This window comes from Tachypleus tridentatus, chromosome 11 (assembly GCF_004210375.1).
Source record: "Tachypleus tridentatus isolate NWPU-2018 chromosome 11, ASM421037v1, whole genome shotgun sequence".
Classification (NCBI taxonomy): domain Eukaryota; kingdom Metazoa; phylum Arthropoda; class Merostomata; order Xiphosura; family Limulidae; genus Tachypleus; species Tachypleus tridentatus.
The window spans coordinates 56,956,507-56,975,801 of NC_134835.1; the positions used below are offsets into that span (position 1 = coordinate 56,956,507).

The 19,295-nt window shown below is 33.8% G+C and overlaps 1 protein-coding gene across 1 annotated transcript in view; it reads right to left on the reverse strand.

Moving 5' to 3' along the window:
• Window positions 1–2,623: 2,623 nt before the first annotated feature.
• The window catches only part of ND-49 (NADH dehydrogenase (ubiquinone) 49 kDa subunit), a 44,694-nt gene continuing 28,022 nt past the window's right edge, over window positions 2,624–19,295 (reverse strand). The window contains exons 7-12 of the mRNA XM_076467365.1: window positions 10,473–10,592; window positions 9,022–9,151; window positions 5,557–5,652; window positions 4,987–5,070; window positions 4,134–4,191; window positions 2,624–2,824 (exon numbers count right to left, since the gene is read on the reverse strand). Coding sequence (XP_076323480.1) covers window positions 2,787–2,824; window positions 4,134–4,191; window positions 4,987–5,070; window positions 5,557–5,652; window positions 9,022–9,151; window positions 10,473–10,592 — 526 coding nt within the window. The 3' untranslated portion in view covers window positions 2,624–2,786. The remainder of the gene's footprint in view (window positions 2,825–4,133; window positions 4,192–4,986; window positions 5,071–5,556; window positions 5,653–9,021; window positions 9,152–10,472; window positions 10,593–19,295) is intronic.

Sequence of the window (19,295 nt, forward strand, 5' to 3'; positions counted from 1 at the left end):
TGATACAAAATTATATGACTATAATGCACTTTTGATATCCTTTATTCATTATTCAGTGATGTGTTCAGTAGTGTTTCGTGATAAATTTAGTTTGCTTTCACATATTGTCACCCAAATGAAAAATATAAACTGTAACAGTAATATGAACATAATTTAAAACTTGTATTAATTAAAGCTAATTTAGTACTTTTTAAGTTAAGAAGTTTACAGTATCTTGAAGTTTTGCTAATAAATGTTTCAGTATGCTCGACATATCCGTGATTTTACATTGTCATAACGATAAACAGTAAATATGATGGATTATAAAACGGGAAATAATCACTTGTTGCATAGTTAAAGGTCCTTTTCAGATTATGATTTTCAACTCATTTTTGGTTATAAATTTTGTTAATTTTGGAAAAATGTATTTGATGCTTTGATAAATAGTACATAAAGAACATAATTTCTCATTTTCAAAAAATATAGAAGATTTATGTTTGAATCATTATGTACAGACATCAACTTTAGGTTTGCATATATCATTACAAACTGGAAATATTTTACTAAATAGGTGTATGTATATGTATTACAAAATTTTCCAATTCGATAACTTCCAGTGCTATTGATGTTTTACACTGACAATTTTAAATGAGGACTAGTTGTTTGGCTACATGATGACCTTGTCTGCTTCTTATATTTCTTAAAGTTTATCAACATCATTTCAGTTGTCCTCCTAGACTGTTTCAGTGCGAGTTAGACATCTTTAAGATAATTGCTGCAGAATATTTGATTTGTACATTAAAAATGTTCGTTTATAAGTTGTACCCTAAAACTATAATATTTATGCATTGTTTCAAACCACCAAGAAATGAGCTCTAGAGAAAGACTTGTGAAAATGATTACAGAAAGGCAAGAACAGTAATAGCTAAATACAACTATCTACATAGATCCTTTAAACTTTAGTAGAACAAATAGACTTAAAGCTAAATATAAAACTACTGTATATAATTCAGAGTTTTAAATGTCTTTACAGGATGAGAAATATAAAACGTATGTTATACAGAAATGAAAACTATATTACACTATGTTAAATGTGTATTAAATCATAAAAAAACCAAAAACAACTGGTTATGCTATCTCTTTCAGTATTTTTAAAAATTAAGGTTTGGGTGTGATTAATACTTTTTTTAGTAGAGCATTAAATAAGATGTTACTTACCCTAACTGCTTATAGAAATACATGCAATACAGTTAAATATAAAAATGGTATTGTAAACAAACTGAGACAAGTTGAAATCAGTATGCAGTCCAGAAAAAAACTCACACATCCATAATGTTTTAAGTCCATACCACCATATAAATAACCTAAATTAATTTAGGTATGTGAATAATGTTACAACATTTCATCAACTTCATTATTAAATATATACTGTGAATCAACTGTTTATTCTCTCTCTCTCCGTCTGTGTGTGCGTGTATATATGCTAAAGATTTCCTTTTCAATTTACCTCTGGTGAAAAGGAAAAGATATACAACTTTTGTATATCACTACTATGAGCAGTCAGTAATGCATTACATATTGTTAAAATGAGTGTCACAAGAAACATTAACAACATAAACTGACATTGGTTTGAATTGATCCCCAAGTTGCATTTCTCAAAGGTAGTACACTACTTTTGTATCTTCCAATCTGTTGAAGGATTGTTGCACTGTAATTTAATTTAGTATAAATATCTTTCCACTTTTATGTTCAACTTCCTTTCTTTTTGCCTATGATAATGAGTGTATTGTCTTGACTCTTACATAAAACTTGATTTCAAGCATTCTTGGAAATATGTCTTTTGTCCACAGTATTATAGCATAATAGTGGGTACAGTTTTCAGTGATAATAAAACCAGTTAAAGTAATACATGATACCATGGGATCTGAAACATTCTATCAATGTTTCCCAACTCTTTTGATACAATGAACCAGCTTGTTAAATCACTAAACTTTTGTGGATCAACAAAGTGCAAGTACAATGAAAAACCATTATGAATATTCTCAGTTTTTGATAGTTTCACAGTTGGTTAGTTAGAGTTTATTGGCACAAAGTGCCAAACAAACAGTAGTCAGTAAAATTATAAAACTAAAAGCAACTCAGTCATAATAATGATATGAAAGTAAAATATGGGCAGCTGCGACCTGAGTGTCACAAAGGCCACATACTGGTGAACCTGTTCCTTGTGTATCTATCTTAAAAAAAAAGTAGTGAAAGTGTAGCCAATGTGGAGCTTCGACAAGACAACCTCTCTCTGATCCTTATGGAAACTAGATGGCCAAGCAACAACAGTAGGCTTGTTACTATGCAGCTAACCCCAAATCAACTGCTGACTGGCATGAAGCTGAGCCTTGACGAAAAGTTTGTTATCTCCATATAATTGATAGGCAGACCTGTGACAGTGACAAAGTAGACAAATTTGGTTTGCTTTAGTAAAATCCCACAGATCAGTAAGGGGATCATGATGAATTGGCACATGGTTGAGAAACATGGTGTTATATGACTACATGGTTCATTTCTCAGGTGTCGTCATCTTCTCAAAAAGGTAAGCCACTGCACTCTTCTGGCAATACATAATTGAAACCAAATATAACAATGAAAGGAATTTTATTCAGTGAAAAGTTTTTATTTATTTACCTTCAAGTGTGTACACTCTTCAGTTGAAACTAAACACATGTTTACAACACTTATGGCAATTAACTGCTTAACTTTGAAGCTAATACTACTTGTTTTACTCCTACACTATCATAAGATACTCATGACTTGGATTAACGGTCAATTTCACCAAACACAATATCAAGGGTACCTGAAAAAAAAAAATTAAAACCACTAATAACTTTATCAACACTGATACATCTCATGTAAAACATTACGATCAGGTAAATAAATCTTACATTTTAGAGGTGTCAACTGAGATGCATTTATTAACACAAGGTGCTCTCTATTGTTTATGTGTTAACATTTAGCATAATTCATCTATGATGAAATATACCTAGAAAACTTGTTCTTAAGAGAGTTAAATATAGCAATAACTTTTACTTAATAGCTTATAACACAAATGTTTCATACAACATACTAACATTTTTTAACTTAGGTCAAGCCATTACATGATCTTATTTGCTGAAAGAGAAATCTCAGCATAAAAGCTTTTAAAGTTTTATGCTATATACTATTTTGTAGCATACCAAGTAATCACCTCATAAAATGTAAAATGTCTGGATATGCACTGCAACATTGTACCCAAATGAATAAAGAAAATAAAAAATAAAAACTGCAATAACCAATAATAGAGAACTCAGTTAATCAAATTCCTGTCTTAAACAATGGATGCTCTGGAATTTTATAACTGAATTAAATAATAAGCAACAACAAAGATAAATATTCTAGCTTACACATGTAACATTTTCTATGTTATTACAGCCAAAAGTTGTTAATTTGAAAAACACCTTATACAAGAGTATGCAAACACACAGCATTTTCTTTTTTACAAACAATTTTTTCCACAGTCAGATAAGTCTATCAGAATGATCCTAAATCTTTATGAAAGATTTGAAATTTAAACAATTTATTTCCTATGACTTGATGAAATCAGATATCTTCCACATTAGAAACCATTTTAATGTATGAAAGTCATTACATGTGACATAAGAAAAATATATAAAAACACATGATGAGCATGATTTTCAGTTACAGTAAAAAAAAAAAAAATCTGTAGATTTAAAAAGTAAAACCTTTGTTTCATTATTTAAGTTAGTGCTTAGTTATTGTTAGTATTTAAAAAGTGACTGAAACATATTTGCTGGTTTCATATTTCCATCAGACTGTTTTAAAAAAAACCTGTAGTATCTGTTCAAATTGATAGTATACTGAAAGATGATATCCTTGCTATCACTTGAAAAGAAAAAGTGTGTTAAAAATTCCAGTAATTTGGTCACAAAAGAAGTGACTGCTGAAATACCTTAAAGAAAGATCAACTTGAGAAATATTTCTTATACAAAATTGTAGTTGTTTACCACATAACAAACCAGTGTTTTACTAATAATGACTAAAATAAGATCAATTTGTTATAAACAAAAGTTACAACAATAAACAAAATATCAAACTGGTTTTCTTACCAATAATTGCTACAACATCTGCTAACATATAGTTTCTACCAATTTCGTCAAGAGCAGACTGAAAAACAGACAAAATTTAAAATTTAAGTACATGTTGTTTATGTTTGAATACAAAAATAGATTATGATAATTGTAGTTAAAACTTCTATATTAAAGTAAGGTTGAACATGTTATATTCAAAGCTTTTGAAGCTCTACCACATCATTATAGTTCATGTAAGCACGTGAGCACATGCTCTACCCAATGACTGTGAATCCTGATAACAGCCCTACAATACAGTTTCCATTGCAAAGACGTCTACTGAATGGTTGTCATGTCTAAAGCACATCCATCCTCCTTACATTTTCTATAAGCCATTTAGTATACAAGGACAGCTGTTTTCCAGCTTTCATTTCAACAATCTGATTGTACAGGTGCTGCATTCTCAGGCTACTTAAAGCTTGATACATTTAAGCCAATATATTGTGATAATGTCAAAATGTAGTTTAAAACATAGCATTCAACTGAGACATTTATTGAATACAGTTGTCATATCTCTTGATGGAACGTATATTCAATGCTTTGATAAATTGTACTCAACCCACCGTATACCAACAAATAAATATGCAAGTCTAACATTTTTCACTAACATTGTATGTCAGTCTCAACTAAACTTCAGAATTAGTCAATAAGTAACTTCTGGATAATATAAAGAATCACAAACATACATTGTAGTTTACAACAACTACAATGATAGCTTAAGAGACAAGATAATTACTTAAAAAATAAAATTTAAACTGAATGACATGCAATCATGAACTTATAATGAACAAACACATCTGGTATATATTTACAAAATATCCAGAAAACTTACAAGATGAGCAAACCCAGGGGCCTTAATCTTACACCTATAGGGACGACTTGTACCATCTGATACCAGGTAGACACCAAATTCCCCCTGAAACATACATAATGAAGCTTTAATCATAAATAATAACAGCAACACTGTAGAAAGAAGATAATAAAATACTTGTTTTAGTATTTCTTTGGATAATAATTTATAAGAGGTTTGGAACTGAATTTTTCTACTAAAATCTTAAGATGGAACAAACTTTAGACCTTCAAAACTAAACATCAAACCTGTTCTACTATAACTGAAGATTAAGTATCCTTGCTGACATTAATAGCATTTAAAAAAATCTATATTGTTGTAAAGTTATCCATAAATTTAAAAGTTCAAATAACTGAGTTTATTGTATCAAACACAAATAAACACTAACAGCATTTAAATCAAATATGAGTGGAATAAATGCTAACTCATATTGGAGCCTCAAATGGTAATTAAATTATTGATGCAGTATTTGGTAACTCAAGTTTCTTTTACTTAATCTGTTTAGACAAATTTAGTTTTAAACCTAGATATGTAAATGAATATGAAACTCACTTTGGGAGCCTCCACTACTGTATAAGTTGAGCCTGAAGGAACTTGGTATCCTTCAGTAAACAATTTAAAGTGGTGGATTAATGCTTCCATGGAAGACTAGATAAGAAAAAATAATCTTGTTAGCATTCAAGGACATTCCTATTTGTCACTGATATTATGCTTTAGGTGGCCTTTAGAAAATATTAATTTACTAAATGAAATCCATAGTAACTTTCTATAACAAGTGAACCAATACCTACATATTAACACATAAATTTTGTTTTTAATCTTATGTGCAAAACTGGAGTCAAAGTATGAAGATCTTGATCTTTTAAAAGTTATATTCAAAATTGAATTAAACTTTATTTTCAATTTATGTCAATAAATGTCAATACAAATTTTCTCTTAATTTTAGGAAGAAGGTTTTTTCTTCTACAAAAATTACAGGTTTTGTGATAGACTAGTTCCTGGAAAGTGTGGTACAACTGGTTAAACAGGATGCACTAATGTCTGTGCCTCTTACTTCACCACTATAGGCTGTTGTCATTCATGTCTTCACAGATCATGTTTTAACAGTGTGCTCTCTTTGTCTGTAACCAGCAGAGGATTGTGATCAAATAACCTTGGTGATCTTGTCAAGTAGCTGGAGTTAGAAAAGGCTGACTGGCCTTCCTTTACCACTATGTTAGAACTTCATCCTGTTGTTGTTAATCTTCCCACTAGTAACTGACTGTATTGTACAAGAAGCTCTCCAAATAGTTTTTCCATACCTCAACATATTTCCCATACTATCTTCATCCATGGTGGACCCTTTCCTGTAAGCAAGTGTCACAAAGGCTCAGAAACTGGCCATATATATCTTTTGGAGGTATCCTACTCTTACTAACCACAGTTGTATTCAACAGGCTTCCTCCTATGTTCAGCAGGTCAGATATCAAAGCCAGAAGGAATCTTGGATTAGGTTTATTACAAACATCTCTCTTATGACCAGTTCCAAGGTCATCTTGGACAGGATTCAGAGTGTCACTGGGAAGTATGCCTCCTATCCTCTTTTGATCTTGCTCTCACAAGGCCAGGAAGTTGCTGATATTTAGACTATTGCAACACTGTTAGAGAGTGCATTTTACACTCTTCCAAAACTTACATCTCTTCCTTTGCCTTCTTGGCTATCAAGTCAAAGGCTGAGAGATTACCACTTTCTTTACAAACTGATAGTTTCTATGACTATAAATCAAACACTTATATTCATAAAGCTTCATACTGCTCTCACTTATCTCTTTCAATACAAGTACCAATTATTACATGACAAAGTTCTAGCATCTTATATTCAAAATTTTATTAAGCTACTTTTGTGTTTATGTTATACCAATTAGTGTAGTATAAAACCTTAGGTAACAAATTTAATTTTAATAGTCTATAAGTTTTAATTTCCTAATTTTACAAGTAAATGTTAAATAAATTCCTAAATTTCCACAAGTATGACACACAACATATTTTCTAAAGGCATCTTGTTTTCTCTATTTTTCCACCATTCCTTGAAAGAGTAAAATATTAAATATAAATTACTCAAGATAGAATTGTTATTGCTCAGCCAAATCATAATTTTCATAGCTTTCAATTATATTTGGTTACAACAGCTATAAATAGAAAATCAAACTCTTCCTGAAAGAGAAGATATGACAGATTGATGTGGCAGGAAGTGTTCATGGTTCTCTCTTACATTTAATTATGTATTACATACAACTGATAGAAACTCAAGACTTCCATCTATCAAATGACATGCAGCACAATGCTGTGTTCTGAACAGATAATAGTCAATTTCACTAAGAGTACAAACAACTTTCCAGTGAGAAACTAATGGCTAGCTTGGATAAATTTGTAACAGTTTTTGTCCCACAGTTAGAAAGCCAGAAAAATTGCAAGAGGTAGGGAAAATTGTCTACTTTTTGCATGTTATTAGTCTATGTTCTTTGGTGCATTATTTAATTATATAAAAATTATTTAGTGCAAAACTAACGTTAGAATAAATATGTAGGCTTAAATTTCTTCAACAATTGATAAAGAAAACAAGACTGGGTAAGTACTTTATTTATTATTACAAAATTAAATAAAATATAAAAATAGGGATCTTTTTAGGCTAATTAAGATTGGGTAAAATGAATAAAAATATAAAAATGTTTCATGAGGCATGTACAGAAGCAGTGTGCAAGTAATTTACAGCAAAACACAAGTAATGTAATTTGATAGTGTAATGTGACTTGCATGGGCTAGAGTGATTTACAACTTACTGTCGTGTGGATGGTAGTAGGACATGATTCAAAGGGTAATCAAATAAGCAATAAAACAACAAAATTTAATTATAAACAAATGTTACAATTTGAAGTCATTTTAGAAAGAAAAAAAGGTAATTTAAATTCATTTCAATTATTACATTTTGAAATATGCCTAACTAATAACTCTGCCATACAAGTTGTAAATCCCTTGGTAAATGAGTAGTTATAGTTAGTGAACTAAATAATGTAACATATAAGCTTATCTCTGAAGTATTATTATTACATTTTCTTACCCAATCTAATCTTATCTAATTTAACAATTTCTAATTTTTTACACTTTGGTGACTTCTATAATAATAACTAAAAATATAAATAAAAACAATATAGTACTTACCTTTGACCCTGTTTTTTTTGTTGTTGGTTGGTAATGAAATTTAAACATACTGTTGTTTTTATACTAATGGTACTAGTACACTAAACACTTTTTTATTTACTTAGATAATGAACTTAAGAACACAGAATAACATGTTAACAGCAAACAATATCATATAACTATTATAATTTAACTGGTTTTCTAACTATGGCAAAAAAAACCTTAAAATAATTCCTTACTCATTTTGATACAAACACTGCAAGAAAAACTATCAAACTGAAGATAAAATAGACAATAATTTGTACTTAGAACAACATGTCACTTGATAGATTAAAACATTGTCTTTCTACTGTAACAGAAAATGTCAGAAACAATTAGCTGTAATTTGTTGAGGAGATGTGACAGGTGAGCTTGACTTTCTAGTTTATATCTCTGTAAATGAAAATTGACAGATATAAAAGCTAAATCTAGATTTTGCCACAGTAACATCTGTATTATAATGAGTAACTTATGTTAAACTCTATATTCAAAGAAGGATGGTAAATAAATTTGAGAACGGTCAAAATCTAGAGAAAAAAAATGTCACTTCTCATACAAGAGGAAACTGAGGATTCATTTAAATATTTCCTTCAAAATTAAGAAATTAAAACATATATAATTTTAAAACATTATTAATAACATCTATATTCAAAGTTTGTGTGTGTATGTTGATAATAAAGTAGTCTAATTAAATTTTTAATATAGCTGTGTAAAAGGTGATTTGCACACTAAGCTGTAGAGCAAAAGGGCTAAGCTGTCAGCATATATTCGAACACAAAGTAACAAAATTTAGTATCTCACCTTCATCTCTGCCCTTTTAGGAGGTGAAATTTTGTTGTCATCCACCTTGACTTCTCCTAGTGGCATCTTGTTGAGACACTGATACATAATGTTAAGACTCTGCCTCATTTCCTCAATACGACATAAGTACCTGAGTAAATACAACCAAGATTATCCATTGTTCTACTAAATTTAATTTACATTTATAAAATTGATTTACATCAAATTACTGCCAATTAAGGTAAGAATTATATAACCAATTTTTCAAAAATTTTCACACAAAAATTTTAAGTGAAAATAATAGTAAAGAAAAAACATAAGAAATTAATCACACACAGAGTGGTACAAAAACTGCTTTTCTCCAAGGAGTATAACATTCAATGAACCTGAAACTGATAGGTATTCCTGTTGAAATGTATTGCTACTGAGTAAGTAGTGAGAAGTTAATAACAATGTACAATATACATAATTTTCTTTTTAACTTTCATAAACTAAAATCAGAATCTAAATTTTATTGTTTTTGTCCTCATAGTGATCACTGTTGGTATCAGTTGCTTCTTCTATACAGTAAGAAACTGCTCATCTAGTTCCTGCACCATGGCCAACATTTACTGATAAACTACAGAACATACAAAAGGCAGATTACTGAAAAGTACATGAGATGATGAGCTTTAGAGTAATATAGAAAGATGTGAAATATTTCAATGAAATTACATGTTTAATCTTATGGCAAACATAGAGGTCTAGGTAATATATCCCCAACTTTCATGATGTTAAGACAAATACATATTAACAGAAAATTTTCAACAGATATACACATAATAACTGACACAATTTAAACAGTAACAAAAGAATATATTAATGTGATTTCTAATAGAACAGCAAATTCAAGATTTGTAATTAATTTCTCAAATAATATATACATTAAAAGAAATAAATGAAACCAGGAAATTCATTTTACTTAATATTTTTCTTTAAATTGACTCACTTTTTTTACTTGAATAAATTTATTTAAAAAAAAATTTCATAACACAAGGATAAATGGAAAAACCAGTATCACTTACTACAATATTTATTTCAAAACATTATTTTTCTCATCTCAAAATGACATTGTTATAACAAAGTGAAAAGAACTTCAGAATTCATGCTACAAAGAATACTAACCAATGAACATGGTTCTTGATATGTCGCAATGCAAGCTCTCTGAATAACGGCTAGCCAATTAGAGAATTAGACGATGGGCACAACCTCTGAATAATAGCCAACATTTAATTGTTGGTAGATAGTATAATAACAATGTTAAAATTAATTTTTTCTAATACATTTTAAAATAAATAAATAACTATTAAAATAAAAAAAATGTCATCTGTGTACCACCTCAAATCACCTCAGTTACTACCAAAGGTATGTGTACCACACTTTCGAAAACACTGGCTTAATCCATCAGTTTTCATGGGTGAAACCTAACTCACCTGTCGTAGCAATCTCCCCTGACTCCTATTGGTACATCAAACTCTACCTGGTCATAAGCATCATATGGCTGTGCTTTTCTGATATCCCATTTGATTCCTGAACCTCGTAACATGACACCACTACACAAAGAAAAAACAACAAAAAAGAAACAGTTATAATAAACTCAAATGAAAATAAATTTATTAAATTCAGCACAAATTAAAAATACAATAGACCTGAAAATAATAACTGAGTTTATCTTGCAGAAACAAAATGATAATTTCAATAATCTTAATGTGACAAAGCTCCTGAAGGTGAATACCATCATCACCAATTTTAACCCTTAAATTGTGGCTGCTACCTAAAACATTTCTGCTGTTTAAGGGAAACATATTCATCACAGGGAAGATATCTAGTCAGAAGCACTCTATCAAACACAATCAATGCAAAGGAATTTTCTGTCACTCCTAAAACACATATGCTGCTTAACCATTACAAGACGAGCCACAGTTCAATGGCCATGTCATTGCCAATGGATTTGTTGACTCTCCTTCAGAACTTTACTGAACTTCAATTTTCATATTATACATTATTAAATTTCTTAATTTAAAAGTAAATATTAAAAACTCACCTAAATATCAATTTTTGTGTGCCACATGGTATGTCGAATGCAACACTGGTTCAAATTAAATGTTTGTTGTGTCAAAATACAAAGTCTATAGTTTTGTATGAATTAGGAACTCAAATTACCAATACTGAAAAGCTATAATATAAAAAAGAACCTCCCCTCTTTTCTATCTGCTGAGATATCACTCATGTACTCAATCAAACATAGTGGCCATGCTCATTTCTTTCCATTTTTGGAAATGATCCATAAAATAACCTTATTTCTATATATAACATGTGAATAACCAATTTTTGTTTCAGCCATTTTCAAATATAATGGCATCATCTCTTTCTTTCAAGACAAATCTTTGTGTTGATAAGTCGAGTCTTTAGCCTGTTTGAAATTTCATATTTTTTTTTATCCAATACACCTTAATTACTAAACTTGATACATATGAAATTTCATGGTATTGATATGGTAATTCATGATCTTGTGATTATTGAAATGCATATATAAACATCAGAATGACAGCGACCACCACTAGTGAGAAGGAGAAGGAAACAGGTCTTAAGGGAAAGGTGGTACAAAGAAAACATTGCAACAGGTTTGAAAGTAGAACAGGTAAAAGCATGAAGAATGACTCTGATCCCAATCTGGAAGCTGAAATGGATGAGGCAGTTAGAGAACATGAAAGCAACTGCAAAGAACAGAAATAACAAGGAAGGAGAATGATCAATAACAACAGAAAAAGCAAAAATGTAGGATATAGAAAAACGATAACTAGAAACAGTAGATACAGATAAACCTTGATCAAATAACTAGGTAAAGAACTTGGACAAGTGAGAAACTGAAGAATGAAATCCTTGGCAAATGGACCACTGGTGAAATGTAGATCAACTAAGCTGATACACAGACAATGAGGAAGTACATAAGGATAGGCTAAACAAAGAAGCTACATCAGTAGTAAGTCCCTAAAAGCAGGCAATGGACTGGAGGAAAGCCACACATAAAGATAAAATTTGACGACGTCTGGATGAAACATGCTTAATCAAGGTTGTCAGAGTAGACGCCTGGAAGGAGGTAAGGGAAGGAATTGCTCCTCCTGCTCCAGTAAGAGCTATATTAGAGGAAACCACAACAGAGAAAACCAATACAGAGCAACTAGCAACACACAGCAAGGAGCTGTCTGTGTAAGAGAGAGAACACTGCAGAAGAGTTTGATCTGAGGGTAAACATTGAAATGAAGGCCCCTCCAATCCTGACTGAACACATCTTTCCCCCAGATGTGAGGGGTTGAGGGAAGAAGACCAAAATGAAGTAAGTTTGGCATTTCAGTGGATTGCAAATTGCATAAATCTGAGGTGTACCCAGGCATAAAACACACCCACTGACAACTCCCTGGAAGAAAAGTCTGCTGTACAAGAAAAAATTAGTTGGGGTTGGTAAGTAGGTATTTCATGGTTTATTGGCACAAAGCTACTAAGTTATCTGCACCAAACAAGATGTAGTACACTATAATGGTATATAGAAATTAAGGTAAAGATACAGTCATGTGAAAAAGCCTGTGTATTTTTGTAACATTTTTGGATATATAGATATTTAATCTCAATTTCAACAATACTGAGAGATTATAGGAATATAACAATTAAAACTGAAGAAAAGACTTAAGATCTTCTGTAAATTTAATTCTACAAAAATGCATATTCTAACTGAGGAAAATGTTAGGACACCCTACCCCTAACAGCTAGTGTTACCTCCTTTGGCTAAAATAACTGCAGTGAGACGCTTCTTGTAGCCATCTACCAGTCTCTGACATTGGTCTGAAGAAAGTTTGCCCCACTCCTCAATGCAGAATTCTGTCAGCTGTGAGATGTTTAAGGGTTTCTTGCATGTACAGCCCATTTCAAGTCATCCCACAGCATCTCAATGGGATTAAGATCTGGGCTTTGACTCGGCCATTCCAGGGCTCTCCATTTCTTAGTTTTCAGCCAGTCCTTGGTGGATTTACTGGTATGTTTTGGGTCATTGTTGCAGGGTCCAGTTCCACTTCAGCTTTAATTTTCTTACAGATGGACTTGCATGTTCCTCAAGCACCCTCTGATACACAGTAGAATTCATGGTGGATTCTATGATTGTGAGCTGTCCAGGTCCTGCTGCAGCAAAGCAGCCCCAAACCATGACACTTCCACCTCCATCTTTCACAGTTGGTATGGGAGGATTCTTTTCCTGGAATGCTGTATTTGGTTTATGCCAAACATGTCCTCTGTTCTGGTGTCCACATAATTCAGTTTTGGACTCATCTGTCCAAAGAACATTATTCCAGAAGTCCTGGTCTTTGTCTACATTCTCTCTGGCAAACTTCAGTTTGGCCTTGATGTTTCTCTTAGAAAACAAAGGTTTCCTCCTTGCACACCTCTCATGCAAGTAAACTTGTGCAGTCTGTTTTTAATTGTAGAGGCATGTACTTTCACATCGACAGTAGCCAAAGCCTGCTGTAGGTCCTGTGATGACATGTTAAGGTGTTTGGAGACCTCTTTTAGCATCTTGCGGTCTGCTCTCGGGATGAACTTGCTTTGACAACCAGACCTTGGCATGTTGTTTTGAAAGACCTCCACTTGTTGACTATTTTCCAGACAGTGGAATGGCTGATTTCAAAAGCTTTTGGGATCTTTTTAAATCCCTTACCAGACCCATAAAGCTGCTACAATTTTCTTTCTGAAGGCCTCAGACAGCTCTTTTGCTCTCACTATGATGCTCACTCTCACTTCAACAGTGAGGAACACACCAAACTAAATGTCTGAGGTTTAAATAGGGCACGCCTCATTCAAAATGCTCAGTAACAATCTTCTAATCACGTGCACCTGGTGTGATACACCTGTGTGTGAGTTGAGCCATTATAAGTGGGAATAAATGTGGGGGTGTCCTAACTTTTTCCTCAGTTAGGATATGCATTTTTGTAGAATTACATTTATAGAAGATCTTGAAAAGTCTTTTCTTCAGTTTTAATTGTTGTGTTATATTCCTATAACCTCTCAGTATTGTTAAAATTGAGATTAAATATCTATATATCCAAAATGTTACAAAAATACACAGGCTTTCACAGGGTGTCCTAACTTTGTCACATGACTGTACATAAAATATGTAAAATTAAGACCTGTCAGGAAGACTGAAGCATTAAGTTCAAACTTGCTGTCAGTCACCTGAAGTTGACCTTTCCAGCCCTGGGTTCAGATCAAAATAAAAATTAAAATGTGTTAAAGAAATCATGCTAAAACAGTATAGTCCAATAAAACCCTATATTAAGTTAAAAAGACCAATGGCTCATAAAAATGTAAAAACATGAGTGAGGTGGGCATATCACCTATGACATTGGCTAATATCATGGGCAAACCTACCTTAAAAATGTTTTTAATAAACGACATATTTCTTGGTTGTAACGATGGCATGACAATAGAATATGTATGATTGTGACCCAAGCGTCACACAGACCACACATTGGTGCATCAGTACCAGATAAAAGGAAGTGGTAAGTTAAATAACTGTGACTAATGCATAGCCTAGATAAAACAACTTTCTCCCTTTGAACTTTACAGAAACAAGGTGGCCAAAGAGGGAAAGAAGGTTTGATTTGAAAAAGCTTATTATTTAATTGCTCACTCCAGGTCGACTGCCAACTGGTATACAGTCTGGTTTTTATAACTGGACCACATCCCATATATGGAACAGGTACAGTGGTGATAGAGCCAGAGCAGATGAACTTTGCTGCTCTATCAGCTAGTTCACTCCCATGAATACCAACATGACCTGGTATCCAAAAAATCTGGATGGAGATAGATGATAGAGAGAGATGGACCAGTTTGTTTTGGATATTGATAAGATTAGGGTGGTGACTAACATAGAATGATGTCAAGGTCAATAGACAGCTAAGTGATCATTATGGATCGTACAATTTGAATATTGCATAGTTTAAATAAGATTCGGGGCAAGCTGTTCTCTGATGGCATTAATCTTTATAATGAAAAGTGTAACACTCAGAACACAGCCCTGAGAGACTCCAAGTTCCTGGGGGAAAAATCAGGAAAGTGTTGAGTCCACACAAACCTGAAATCGGTGGTTCATTAAAAAATGCTTAATAAAAAGTAGCAAATTGCCATGCAATCCATGTGAGTGAAGGTCTTGCAAGATGCCATATCTCCATGTTGCATCATAAGCTTTCTCTAAATAAAAAAAAAAAAGAAACAAGATGATGTCACTTCAAAAAGGCTTCCTTGACTGATGTTTCAAGGTAAATTAAGTGGTCTATCATGGAGTGTTGTCTTCGGAACCCTCACTGAGTGGGTGAGAGAAGGTTGTTTGATTCAAGGAAACAAACAAGACAAGCATTAACCATCTTCTTCAAGATCCTACTGACACAACTCGTCAAAGCAATGGGATGGTAATTTGAAGGAATCTTTGGATCCTTCCTTGGTTTAAGAATAGGGAGTACAATAGCTTGGCACCAAGCATCAGGAAAGACATCCTCCTGCCATATCTGGTTAAAGACAGCCAGAAGAATAGTAAAGGAGGCAAGAGAAGGGTGACATAATGTCTTATAATGTATACCACTAGGTCCAACTGATGTACTGTCAGACCGATGAAGTGCAAGTTTGAGTTCCACCAGTGTAAGAGGACGATTGTAGTCATAGGGTTGATCAGTTGAAAAGGAAAGAGGCAGATGTTCAACTTGTGTTTTATTAGCTAAGAAGGAAGGGGATGGGTTTGAAGAGCTAGATACATGAGAGAAACATTCACCAAAAGTATTGGCAATGCTCTGACCATCAGCAACTTCATGGCCATTGAATATTAAGATAGAGAAAGGGACAGGAGTATACTGCCCACTCACCTTCTGGATCTTGTCCTATATGACTTTTGAACTGGTTGTTAAAGAAATGCTGGAGGTGTATTTAATCCAACATTCCTTCTGGCTCTGACGTCTAACTCACCAAGCCTGTGCAAGGGCTTGCTGAGATGCAATGTGGTTTGAAAACGTGGGATATCTGCGAAATTTATCCCAAGCACATTTCTGAGCTTTTTGTGTTATAGAACAAGCAGAATTCCACCATGTGTAGGGATGCTGTGGGAAAGATGTTGAGGTTTTGGAGATGCATTGAGCAGCTGCTTGGCCAATACAGTTAGTTGCTGCTGCTACACAATCATCTATCAATGATTTACATAAGATGGCAGGATCAAGTTCTTAGAGAGCAGTGAAAGAAGGCCCGTTGGCCTGGTCCAACTTCCACTGAGGCACACAGGTCAGGTGGCAATGACCATGGCCACTCTCTCTTAATATGATAGGAAAATGATCACTACCCTGTGGACTGATGCCAACCTCCCAAGAAAAACAAGTTAAAATGAAAGGGGAGCAGATAGAAAGATCTATAATAGTAAATGACTAACTGGGTTCATGTAAGTGTAAGAGCCAGTATTGAATGTTGTGATTCAGATGCATATGCTCTATAGCATGACCCCTCACATCAATACTAGAACCACCCTAGAGAGGTAAGGTACAGAGAGCAAACAATGATGGTACAACCCAAGGAGATATGGATAGCTACAGCCTCCAAGGGCATATTCAATGACAAGAACTGGGTTGGCACATGTTGATCAATCAGCAGTGATACTCCCCCATGTCCTTGTCCTACCCATGACCTGTCATTTTGGTATAAGGAGTATTGTCAATTGGTGATTGTATTAGTAGGTTTTAAAAATGTTTCCTATAAAGAAAGACATTTGGGATGATTAAAAGTTAATATAATCCTTGATGTCACTCACATTTGATTGAAAACCTTGACAGTTCCATTGTAATAGCATGGCAATTTTTATTTATTTTGGAGGAGAATATGGCAAGGAGACTTTCTGCTTGCAATCACGCTTTTTTTCTTTACTGGATGTGGGTCGGTCACTCTCTAGTGATCCTGCTCTGGATCAAGTAGGCAGGTCAGAGTTTGTAGGCATACGGTTCCAGTGATTGAGGATGTGAACAAATGGTTTAATTTTTGGGGTGTCAAGAGAGGAAGACTCCATGGAAACACATGAGCTTGAACAAGGTGAAGTTAGGTAATGACTGGAAGATGTGGTAGAGACAGAGATAGAAGTAGATAATGATTCGTTAACTTTGTTGATTTTTGCAGGGTACTAGATTAAGATGTGCTGTTAAGGATTCTGTAGGAAACACAGAAAGGTCTTTCTGGACTCCTACTGTAGTAGTGGAACAGATTACAGCAGCATAAGTCCAAGATGGAATTGAGAATAGTAATTTCTGAGCCTCCAGGCAAGTAATATTGTAAACTGTTGTTAAACATTGTACTTCTTTCTCTTCTACCCATTTAGGGCAAGAAGTTAAACAGAAAGGATGTGGACCATTACAGTTAATACAATGCAGTTTTAGTTGGCATTCAAAAGCATCATGGTCTTTACCAGCACAATGGGCATATATCAAGGAACCATGGCTAGATATTTTCGAATAACCAAATCGTTGACAATGAAAACATCTAACAGGGTTAAGAATACAAGGCCGTACCTTACAATTCAGATATTCTGCCCTGATTATGGTAGGAGGATGTGATGTTTTAAATGTCAATATTAAAACATTTTTTGGCTCCATAATCCCATCTCTACGAGTAAAAATTCGATGTATGGCTGTAACACCTTGGCTGGTGAAACCTACAAGGATCTCTGAGTTCTTCTAGAGGAGTTACAGTTGAGAGGGATTTAAAGACCATTACAGAGTCAAAGTAGAATGAGGAGTAACCTCAATTGGTATATCCCCAATGGCCTTTAATTTCAAGAGGAGTTTGGAATGTTGTGATGAAGATATTTCCACTAAAATATCCCCAGACTGTAACTTTTTTATCAATTTAGGAAAGCCAGCAAGCCATTCCAAACCCTTCTGAAAAAAATGGAAACATCAGCCCCAAGGGTTTTTCAGTTAAAGAATGTATAACTAAAAATTTCAGGACAGATTCAAGTTTGACCATACAGAGTCATCAATATGTGGTCATTTGCCAATTGTCAGATTTTTCTCTATGTTGTCATGCTTGTTTTGTTTTTTTTTATTTGAGGGATATCCATAATAAAAAAAGTAATATATTTTGGTGCCCACTGACCCCACCCACCATAGAGCCCTACAAGGGTATGCACTACAGTGCCATATGAGGTCACTGCAATGACACCAGGTTTTTGCAAGCACTAAACCCAAACAGCAGTATCAGACATAATGTCCACTACACCTATTGAGGAGATCCTATGCTGGCACTCAGTTGACCCTGGCCCAAATGGACAAACCAACTGATCTTGGAGGGGCCATCCCAAGACTGCACATCTACAGGAATTCAAGGTCAAAATGGTGTGTTGGAGTTGGACCCCTCAACCACCAGAATCCTCTCCCCCCTTCACAGGTCACCACGCATGGCAAATACACAAGTGGATGTTTAAATCCCAGAGGAGGTAAGTTAAAAGTACAGAACCTTCTCTGGGAGGTCCCGTCACCACATACAGGAATCCACATCAAGGAGTAATTGGGGAAGGATGGATGATCTATAACCAGATACGTAACACCCAGAACATGACATGCCAAGAGCATGATGCTGTAGGTGTGAACCTGGTATAAAAGGTTGTTTGTGGAAAAAACCAAGGACCCTGGATATGATACCTCATTTTGAGACATAACTGACAAAAGATGAATTGTGAGAATAAACAATAATCATCCACTTTCATAAGAGTGAGAGAAAATGAGCAAGAAACTGCTAACACCTATAAGGAGTTCATTTGGAAAACAAATTTCTCAACGGACCACTAACCCATTATCTCCCGAGAATTGGAAGAAGCCCCCAAACCAACCAAAATTTGTGAACACATGCAAGGAAGACATGTTTAGGAAAAAAACTCCCATTGTGGTAAGAGCCCTTTAGAGTCACAAAATAAGGTCAGCTTTGATCCCTGGGGGAAAAGAAATATGATCATCTCAGAGAATGTGGAATAAGTTTCACTGGTTGAGAAATATCCACTGAAAGAGTTAAGAGTTTCCATGGCAGCCCATGTTTCTAAAAAGAGAAAAACCCTCTCAAGCAGGAAGGAAAAGTAAAGACACAGGCCATGTGACTGCTTGTTTTATATCCACAATCCAAAGTGGAGAAAGCCTGGCCCAACTAAGATGGAAATTGAAGAGGGCCCCCAAATGAATGGGGTATTAAGCAGG